This window comes from Pygoscelis adeliae, unplaced genomic scaffold (assembly GCF_000699105.1).
Source record: "Pygoscelis adeliae isolate BGI_AS28 unplaced genomic scaffold, ASM69910v1 Scaffold386, whole genome shotgun sequence".
In the NCBI taxonomy this organism is placed as follows: domain Eukaryota; kingdom Metazoa; phylum Chordata; class Aves; order Sphenisciformes; family Spheniscidae; genus Pygoscelis; species Pygoscelis adeliae.
In genome coordinates, this window is record NW_008824940.1 from 1,986,324 (window position 1) to 1,997,403 (window position 11,080).

Genomic DNA, 11,080 nt, shown 5'->3' on the forward strand with positions numbered 1-11,080 from the left:
CGGGGGGGGGGGCCGGGCTGGGCGCCGGCGCCAGCCGCAGAAGTGGTTGGTGGAGCAAGCGGGCAGGGCGGGCTGCGAGCCCAAGGCCGGCAACAACATCGAGATCGTCAGCACCTCGCAGACAGCCAAAGTCATCGTCTCTGTCAAGGACGCCGTGCCCACCATCTTCTGCGGCAAGATCAAGGGCCTGTCGGGGGTCTCCACCAAAAACTTTTCCTTCAAAAGGGACCTGCCCCAGGACTCGGTGCTGCAGTGCTACGACGTGAAGAGCCCGCCCGAGCCCCGGGACAGCGCCGAGGCCCTCAGGAAACCCGTCAAAAACAGGAAGGTAAAGCTAAAGAAAATGAACTCGCCGGAGATACATATTCTTCCAATCAAGAAGCAACGGCTCGCTGCCTTTTTTCCAAGAAAGTAAATTATGGGTTTTTAGAATTTTAAGATTATTATGAGAAGAAGAAGAAAAAAAAAATAATAAAAAAGATGCACTTGGTTTTAAACTCATTTAAAACTTTAAACTATCTTTGTAAGTTATTTTTGGGGGAAGGGGGAGAGGAGCGGATGTAGAGTCCCTATAAGCTGGGTTGGGTTGGTTTTTTTTTTTCCCTTTTCATTTTTTTGTTATCGAATTTTGACTTTTCATGGGAAACTGAATAAAAAGCAACCTATTTTTCAAGCAGATTGCACATTTTGCAGCTTTAATGGAGTAATGGATGAGTCAGAGGGGTAAGAGCTATTTTCACTGCCATAAAGTGCTTTGATGATGTAATTCTTCATAACGGTTGGAATGGAAATTTCAAAATAAATGTTTGTACGTGCTAATTGGTTGCAGCATTTTTGGTCATTTCTGAATCGCTTTCAGTGTACGGAGAAGGTTTGGCAAAAAGTCTGTAAACTGTAAAGCGCCACAACTGACTTGTGATGAGCCTAGTGATGTTAAGAAAAAATAACAGGCTAAGAAAAATTATACTGCCCCACAGAACTGTCGGAGTGCATGTCACAACAGCCACTAACGATGTGCCCAAACGAGCTTCTGGAGGAGTGAGAACGAGTGAGCGGTACAGCCCAGTGCGCACCTAACGCCAGCTTCACTGCAAGAGAGCCATAGGAAACCGTCTTAAAATACTAAGTAATATTAGCGGTCATTTAAAAGAGAAAAGCCTAAAAGTCAGGGGAATTTGGTTGCCAGGGGGGCAGGAGGGGAAGGAAAAGTCACATAATTTTTCCCAGCCTGACTACAGATATATGGAAAAGTTGTTTATTGTCAGTTTTCTAAGTTTCTTTGATGGCTGAAATCAATGCACATGAAAGAGCAGAACTGTGTAACTTTATCACTCGGCCATGTACAAGCTGCCCACGTCAATGGAGAAATGTGAATGTACAATTAAAATAAAAGTTCTGGTAGGTTACGGTTTTGCACTTGTGTATGGAAATGAGCTGGAGATGCATTATTCTTTGTTGACATTTAAGTTCACACGGCTCACTTGTAAAAACCCATCCCGACGGAAGGACGAACATGAGAGCAGGAGAACAATTTTCGGTGGGTGCTGCCTTTTCGTGGCTATACCTGTTAACGTAGAAAAACTCTTTTGTTATTATTTCAAATGACACGTTCCCAGCACCACACCAGTACTGTCTAAATAAAAAAAGCCATTGTAAACCCATCAGCTGGATGCCGTCGCACACTAACTGTGCCTTCCTTTACCTAGCTGCAGCCAAGCTACTTCCAAGATGCCTCTTGGACAGTTTCGGGAAGGTTTTTACAGATGTTCATGCAATGAGAAGTTGCACAAAGAAGCGGCTTCCGGGTTAGAAGTCTAATCACACCCTTAGGCACCGGTGTCATGCCGAAATCTGTTGAAACTTTTGATGGCAGCAGACACCAATTCACTATTCAGAAGATGCATCTGCATTAGGAGGTTAGGAAAGGCATGCCGTTTCTCTTTTCCTGGGCTGAAGGATCACTGCCCTCTTGCTTAATATGAAAATGGAGGACTTTCACATAAGCATAGCATCAACTTCTGTCAAACTCTTGCTTTTTAAGTATTTTTAAGGCCTTTTATTTTTCCCAAAGCTGGCAGAACTGACAATGTTCAGAAGAGCGTAAAGTGTTGATGGATTCATTAATGTTCAGTTTTTTTTTTTTTTTTTTTTTTTTTTTTTTTTTTTTTCCACACCAGTACTGTCTAAATAAAAAAAGCCATTGTAAACCCATCAGCTGGATGCCGTCGCACACTAACTGTGCCTTCCTTTACCTAGCTGCAGCCAAGCTACTTCCAAGATGCCTCTTGGACAGTTTCGGGAAGGTTTTTACAGATGTTCATGCAATGAGAAGTTGCACAAAGAAGCGGCTTCCGGGTTAGAAGTCTAATCACACCCTTAGGCACCGGTGTCATGCCGAAATCTGTTGAAACTTTTGATGGCAGCAGACACCAATTCACTATTCAGAAGATGCATCTGCATTAGGAGGTTAGGAAAGGCATGCCGTTTCTCTTTTCCTGGGCTGAAGGATCACTGCCCTCTTGCTTAATATGAAAATGGAGGACTTTCACATAAGCATAGCATCAACTTCTGTCAAACTCTTGCTTTTTAAGTATTTTTAAGGCCTTTTATTTTTCCCAAAGCTGGCAGAACTGACAATGTTCAGAAGAGCGTAAAGTGTTGATGGATTCATTAATGTTCAGTCATCTGACCATTTTGGTTTGTTTTTTTTTTTTTCTTAATTGAAAATACTCTGCTACTTTGTTTTGCTCCTTCCAAGAAGCTGTGCTGATGAAATGTGTCATCTTCTGGCTATTACAGTGCAGAGGCTCGGGATTTCGACATCCCTTGGGACGGCCATCCCAGTTGTCACTGCCCCGCTGTTTCAGCTGGGCCCATTCCAGAGTGTCAAAAGCCTTCTGAAAATGTAGTTTTCCCCAGGGAGGGAGGGCATCCAGCTGATGTGCACCCCTCCTGCTGGCCACGGGGCACCTGCGACAGGCAGAGCAGCACTTGTTGGTGACACTGGCTGCAGGTGCTGCGGTGTTCCCTCCTCTCCTTCGCAGGCCTTTACTGGGAGCTCTTAGTGCTCCCAGGTTAACTTCAATGCCCAGGCTACCTCCCGGCCCACTCTGCACACAGAGGTCTGGTTTAACTGAATTTAGACCACAAGCCCCAGAAACCCCGACAACAAATTAGGCTAAATCAGCTTTATGCCATTATAAACCCATACAAGCACTGTCAAAACACCCGATGCCTACAGGCAACCAATTCAGTTTAAAGCCAACTGGTACCGGTTGTAAAGGCAGACCAGACCAGCAGCTACGCGGCTGCATCTTCCCCCAGACCATTAACAAGAGTAACTGCAACCTCCCCTCTCCGAAACAGGGCTGGGAAAAAACAGAGCAGGCTCCAACTATCCTAGCGTCCCCATCTGCCCCACCAGGACCAGCCCCCCTGTCTTTACAGGGCCGTCTCCAGAAGGGCCAAGCTCCCTGGCGCTGCTGGTCGCCACCAACATCCCCATTGCCCCACGGCGACACAGGCTGGAGCCACCCCACTAGAAATGGATGGGCAGAGCAGACTGGGCTCACCTGCCCCACCGCCTGGCTTTTCCATTTCTTAAACTGCAATGGCAGGGGGGAATATTCTGAACAGCATCTTTCCGGGAAGGCTTAGGGCAGCTCCTGCTTCCTCCCCTGCTACCCTTTCATGCAACCCCAGCCTTCAAGGCTGTGCGACGGGAAGAAGAGCCATGCACCAGCACCTCTCCTCATGCTTAACTCTGTTGGGCAAACGACACTAAGTAGGGACCATTTGCCTCCCACCATCCCTCGTGTGTGAAGCACAAGTCCTACATCCCGTTGGCACAGGGGAGAAGTGGCCACAGAACAAGGTACTTAATTACACCAAGATTAAGCACTTCCAGCTTCTCCTCCTCCTCGCCTCTAGCAGCAATTACACATTTTGTATATTGGGCCATTAATTTTCTACAGGGCTACATTTTAACTGCTTCTGAAACTTCTGTATGAGGAGAAGGACACAGAGCTGCACTCATGATATATGGAGCTTCCATTTCTGGTGGCTGTTAATGGAGACATTAATACCTCTCGTGAAGTTGAAGGGAAAGTCATTAAGCCATAATGGTAGGAGGAAGATGTTTTACAATGATGGGTATATATAAGGTAGAGAGCGAGCAGTGCAGACCCTCAAGGGCATGCCTTGTTGGCTCCAAGCTTCCTTTGACTTGGACTTTGGGTGTGGGCTTTTATTAGGGGGTAGGTGAGACGGGAGAGGGTTGCAGGGGTGGGTTACCTTCCCTTCTGCTCTCTTCCCTCCATCAGGCAGGGGCTTTGCAGGAAGCCAGACACTGAATCCGAGGAGGGGAGCAGGGCTGAATGTCCCAGATGAAGGCCACAGTACATGGCAGCCTCAGGGGTGGGACAGCTCAGATGCACCAACCTGGAGCTTTCCTCCACATGGCGGCTGGGTCCCCTTCCCCTACACTGCCCAAGGCACAGCCCTGGGACAAGGAGTGCACAGCTAAGGCTTCGGCACATGGAGTTAGCTGTTAGCAACAGAAATGAATCCAAAAGGAGAACGAGCAGCTTCTCAGCCAGAGAATTTACCTGGACCGGGTGGTTTTTAGGCTGAGAGTCTTACCTGACACAAGCAGTCAGGTAAGCAGCAGACAATTACGAGCGCAAGGAAAAGGTGGAGAATGGGGAGATGAAAGCAGGCAGTGGAAGCTGAGGCAAGAGCCACCTCCAGGCCTGTTAGCATCGCACCGTTATTGAAGTTAGCAAGCAGCCAGCCAGAGAACGAAAGGGAGAAGCAAAGCTGTGGCCCTTGGCCACGAGCAGATGACAGACAGAGAAAAGGAAGGTGTCAGCTTCCAAGACAAGGCTCCAGGGCCACTCGGCTTAGCGAGAGCAAGAAGAAAGGCGAGCACTGAGCGCTGGGAGGGTAATGCTTTTTTGGGCTGAAGGCAGCTGAGAAGTGAGGGCGGGAGGAGACCGTACACCAAGTCACACACACGTAGAGCACTCAAGGCAGTGTGGCCTTCCTGCTCCTACCCGGACACAGCAGGTGACGGGGAAGAGCAGCAGCAAACCCAGCCCGGTGGGAAGGGGCGGGGGAGGAGAACATCAAAGGCATCCGTTCCTGCGTATCACAGGCCTGAAGTGACGTGCGTGAGCTAGGCCCTCCTACCACCCACGCTCCTATCCGCTATAAAATTGATATGCCAGTATGTCTCCTGATCAGTACCAACTTTTCTTTTTTAACCATTTCTACCCATTTTCTGCTCAGCCCCTCCCAGAGCACGGGGATGATTACACCACCTTGCATATCCCTGCAGAGGTTTGACCTGCAGGGGCTCAAGGAGCAGCTTCGTGCACTTCTTGCATGCGAAAGCTTTCAGGGGAAACTGGCTGGCACAGAAGTGGCCACCGAGCACTGAAGGGAGCGATTCAGAGAGGTCCGTGCCCCTTCACTTGCACAGAGGCACCTCAGGACAGCGATCCGACAACAATAAGCAACTCGTTAACAGTCCTCTTAAAGAATCTTAGACAATGAAAACAGCATAAAACAACATTGCATAATATCCTGGTGCCAGATGTTTTAGTTTCTTTTTGTGCTCAAGTTTATAAAAACATGCTGAAGGGCTCAGTCAAAGACCTTGTTTTCCTCCGGCTGGGATCAGTTCCTGCCTTCCCAAATGCAGCCAGCCTGCCACTGCGACATTAATGATGTTAATTTTTGCAATTCGCTGTTTTCACTCACCTTTCACTTTTTCCCAATGCTTCCCCCCCTCTTATTTAAAGTCGCATTTCTCTTAGACTATACCACATACTCTTAATGCTGAAGTTTGCAGTTCAGAGTACTCTGGGGCAGTCCTACACACACAAGCAAATCCCCTAATTTTAGTGCGGCAAACATATTTTCCACAGTTGTTAAAATCCTGGTACCGCAGCCCTGCTAGGAAAATCCATTCTGTTGTTGAACCATCTGAAACATTTCTTCATGTTTGGGGAGAAAAATTACTAATCGTTAAAATATTTAGCACTGCTTTGTGCCCATATACCCCAAGCTCTCCTAGAATAATAGCATAATATCCTGGTACTGAAATTATTAGGATACTTTCAAACTAAGAGGGGAAAATTAAAAGAGCAAACAGCAGGGTACAGTCTAATCAAATATCTGGAAAGGAGCACTATTTTCCAGGTAAAACATTAGTTTTCACTGTTAGGAAGTGCATGTTTCCAGTGAAGCTCTGGTAACAGACACATCACATCCCTGCGCCAGCCTGTGCCCGGCCCCCCCTCGCTCCTGGGATTACTAATGTTCCTTAGCCCACAGCTGTCTCAAAACGGTCACATTTTCCGCATTGTTTCAATATCATCCTTCCCACCACATCCTCGTCAACGGAGTCCCCATCTTTCTTTGCTTAAGAACTGAAGATAGGCAACGTTTTGTCCTAGTCTGGCATCTTGCAGACCAAGGGTGCCTCACTGTGACACAAAACAAGGAGGTCCTTCTTTCTGGAGCTTATGTACTGCAAGAAAACCCCTAAAAGTCCCATCAGTAAGCATGGGAAAGCTATTAATTTTGGAGGCTTCTGATACACAAGTCATTTCTTGTTTATTGAGAAAAAAACCTCTACCTGCATTCACAGTTATAAAGGTAATCAAGTGGATTTTTCATTCTTTAAACAAAAGTTTCAAAATAAGTACCCTGAAAGCTTGGTCCACGGAGCACAGTCCAGCATAAGAGAGCACGTGCCCACCCTTAAGAGACGCTCCACAGTTGAACCATGATGGCACAAAGCCGCCACACTCAATCTTAAAGCCTGATGATGCACATGCCGCACTCACCTAGCACCACCCGTACTTGTGTACAGGGGGGTCAGAGCGGGGTTAAAAAAGACCAACAGAATATTTAAATGCTTTTTGTCCACCTTTTGCCACTTTAAACAAGAGATATGCAACAGCACTCTAACTATGCAACAACGGGGATCTAAGAGAGCAGAAATATTCTCTATGGATAGACTTTTTGGGCTAGATATTCTGGACATCTGGACTTTTGAGCAAGACCCTTGTGTGGTAGACTGTGGGATCTGGCCAGCATTTCTTGGTTGTGCAAGAATGTGCACCTGAACATTTCCTTCTGAACGCCAACTAGGTCTTTCAATGAAGGACTCAAGTAAGGGGACTGTTCCATCTTACTTGGCAACAAACAGCACTTTAGGTGGGGAATTAGCTCACATGCTGAAGTTAAGTGAGATGGGTATCGAGGCTCCCATGACAGATACTGAAAATGCAGTCAATAAAACCAGCAGAGTCAAGAGTGCTGTTCATCTCTTTGTAAAGCAGATGGTGGTATCTGGTCAGATCACTCATACCCTCAATTCGGTCAGCTAGACTTTCATGGACTACAATGAAAGTCTAGACAAATATGATATGAAGACATTAAGCTATATGAAATTAAACCCAATCCTGTATTCCTAGGTTTTGGCTCCTCAACTGGTCTGTCTTTAAAAGAAATCACATCAAGAGGGAGTTGGTAGCAGCAGCTCATTCAATTACGAAGAAACAATTTAAGGACACAGAGAGGATGCCCCAAGAATTGGGTAAGGAATTACAAGGATTCAGCCCATGTTTTCAGATGAAATCATATCAAGATAAAATACTTCACACCCCTGACATAGTTCAAAATGTTAATTTTTAACTTTCCTTTTTAAAATCCCAGCTCAACACAAAGAGTCAAAGACACTAGTCATGACTCAACAGTCAGCGCATCCAAATCTAAAACAGTTTAAGTTAGTATATCCACCTGGTTTTCTCCTTTCTGATTTCCCATTACTTCATTCTTCATATATTTTCCTTCCCATGTTTATTGCACACAAACCCTATCACTCATCTCAGGCTTCCATTAAATGTTTTGAAAGAAAACAGAAAACTTTCCCCAACCTGTTCATTTCCTGTAGCCAAACACCACCCAGGCAAAGACAGTTCACAATTAATACACTATGGTGAATGCAAAGATGTACGAAAGTAATACGCTCCCTTTGGCTGAGCTGGTGCCTTGAAAACAAACAAACAGCTGACAGTATCCCGTTAAAAAAAAAAAAACAAACAACAACAAAGAAAACACAACAAACCAACAAAAGCCCCCAAAACTAAAACCAACCAAACAAAAAAACCCCAAATCCCCCACCATTGCCCATTGAGCCTAATAAGCAATACGTCCCAACTATATCACAATGACCTATCTAGTACCTCACCCCTTAAGCACAAGCATAAACCAAAGGTAGACTAAAACTGAGCATTTATTTATTAATTTCTCCCTCCCCACTATTTTGTTCATGTGAGCACAGGGACTTAAAAAAAAGACAGACTGACAGACAGAAAAGCACTTTGTAGACCACACCTTGAGTAACATCGCCTAGGTGAGAGGCACCTGTTCATAACAGAGTACCACCAACATTCCCAGGCAAGGACTGAAATCAGTAGCAACAGGGGTGCATACATCAGAGATAAAGCAAGCAAGCTGCAGAGTCCTTTTCTTATTTTTCAAAACACACAGGAGTAAGAAGCACACGCAAAGATCCTTCCCTCAAAAGGGTCTCCAATAAGAGGAAGACCCGTTTGGCAGCACTGGTTTGGAGAGATGGAAGTTGAGGGAAGAAGAGTTCAGACCTGTTTGAAACCCCCCCTCTTAGGGATCTGGACAGCATTAGCACAATTGCTTGGGGGAACAGAGTGCCTCCATAACTACTGAAAAAAAATCAGTATGAGAAAGGGAGAAATCTAGTAACATTACAGCGTCTTACATTTGAACACCAGACTTTCTAAGGTGTGCCACCATTCATTAAGATTTTCCCAGTGCCTTGCCAATCTGCCTCTGCTTCCACCTGGGAGGGTAGATGAGTCTTTGCCTTTCCCATTTTTGACCTCAGCGCTGAGACTGCCAACGCAGGGTAATGGCAATTATCACGGTGGTTTTGTGGTGTATTCATTTCCTTCCAGCTGTCATAACTAGGAAGGAACCATTGGCAGAGAGGGCTTCTGCCAGCTTCAAGCTGTACATCTGTTCGCATTTGTCTGTTCACACAACATGGGATGCGATCTCCCTTTTCTCTTATGCTGGCATCTGTTTGCTCATACTGTTTGTCCTGGAAGGGCTTTGATTTCAGGTGCTGAAAAGTGAGTCTCGGTGGATGAAAATGTCTTCACGTATTTTAAAAAGAAAAGAAGTAGAGGTGTGCAGGCTTCGCTATCAGCACTAAACAGTTCCCCTGCAGATAATGAAAGCTGAAATACAACTAGTAGTGGTCCGTAAAGCTACGGGGAGAAGCAGCTCATGCAGGACTCCTCAGCGCGTACAGCAGGACTGGGAGATTCTGGAGCTGGTGGAAGCTAATTCTGATTCAAATGGGACAAATTACAGCTAATCAAAATTATCTGCTAGGACAGGGATGGATGACTCATGTAAGTGAGGAATTTCAAAGCCTATTGGACCACTGCATATTTTAAGTACATACAGAACTCCCATCATCTACGCAGCCACAGTAGTGAGAATTTGTTTAGGACAAACCATCAGAGGAGAAAGTTTTAAAATATATATATTTTGCTATTTTTAAAAAACAATCTGAGGTTCCCACTGTAAAAAAAAAAATTAAAAAAGATATAAAATGTCTCATAGTTGCTGACTTGAAACACTGAGTTTACAACAGACTGCTCAGATTTTAAGAAGATAAAGTCTCAAAATGGCTCTGTGTGACCTTTGAACCAACAAGAGCACTGACAGTTGGGGAACAGGATCCCAGGATTATGGGCTAGTTATAGTAAGCTTTACAGAGCGAAACATTATGATCAAGGCTGGAGAAAAAAGCAGCAGCCATTTCACCACAGAAATGGATGTGAAATCAGCTTCTACCTCCCTGCATCACTCTTAGGCAGTTCCAAATGAGCACTTTTTACTCACTCCAATAGTTTTACATGTAATAAAAAAAAGAGAGGAATATATGACCTTTGAAATTGATCTCGAGGGGGTCTTTTTTTTTCCTGCCCCTTCCCCCGGGCTTTTTAAACCAAGCCAGCCTAACTCTACATAGCTTCAACTCGGCAGAAAGAGCAGAAAGATGAAGATGCTCATAACTTTTAGAACAGTTTCACACATCTAATATTGGAATTAAATACTTATTTTACTCTATTATGTAACTAGCTAACCAATCAAAGAAAAAATACTGCTATCCACTTTTAAAATGTGTTTTGTCACATGATACTGCATTAAAATAGACTACACTTTATAGGTGACAAAAGGAAGACTGGGGAAAACCTGGGCCTACTGCTGAATGAGATGGGGGGCCTCATTACGTGGGATGTGGAAAAGGCTGAAGTACTGAATGTTCGCTTTGCTTCAGTCTTTACTAGCAAGACCAGACTTCATGAATCCTAGGTCCCAGAGACCAGGGGGAAAGGCTGGAGCAAGAACGATGGACTCTTGGTGGAAAAGGATCAGGTCAGGGAATACTTAAGCAAACTGGACATACATTAAGTCTAAGAGGCCTGATGGGATGCATCTATGAGTGCTGCAGGAGCTGGCAGATGGCATTGCGAGGCTACTCTCCATAATTTTTAATTGATCATGGTGAATGGGAGTGCCTGAAGACCAGAGGAAAGTAGATATCACTCCTATCTTGAAGAAAGGCAAGGAGGAGGACCCAGGGAACTGCAAGCCAGTCACAGCCACACCTCAATCCCTGGGAAAGTGATGGAACAGCTAATGCTGGAAACCATTTTCAGGCACATGAACAAGATGATCATCAGGAGTAGTCAGCACGGCTTCACCAAGAGGAAGTCATGCTCGACCAACTTGATAGATTTCCATGATTAAATGACTGGCCTGGTAGATAAGGGGAGAGGAGTGAATATTGACTACCTGGACTTGAGGAAGGCCTTTGATACTGTCTCCCAAAAGATCCTCACAGACAAGCTACTGAAGTACAGTCTGGATGAGCAGACAATAAAGTGGATTGGAAACTGGCTGAATGGCTGGGCCCAGAGGATGATGAACAGTGGCACAAAGTCAAGTTGGA

General features: G+C 45.3%; 1 protein-coding gene across 1 annotated transcript; it reads left to right on the top strand.

The window, feature by feature from the left end:
- Positions 1–19: 19 nt before the first annotated feature.
- Positions 20–415, top strand: RAI2 (retinoic acid induced 2; the record flags this gene model as incomplete). Its single annotated transcript, XM_009325498.1, has 1 exon — positions 20–415. A coding segment is annotated over one exon (396 nt), but the record flags the coding sequence as incomplete, so codon positions are not given.
- Between the last annotated feature and the right edge of the window lie 10,665 nt (positions 416–11,080).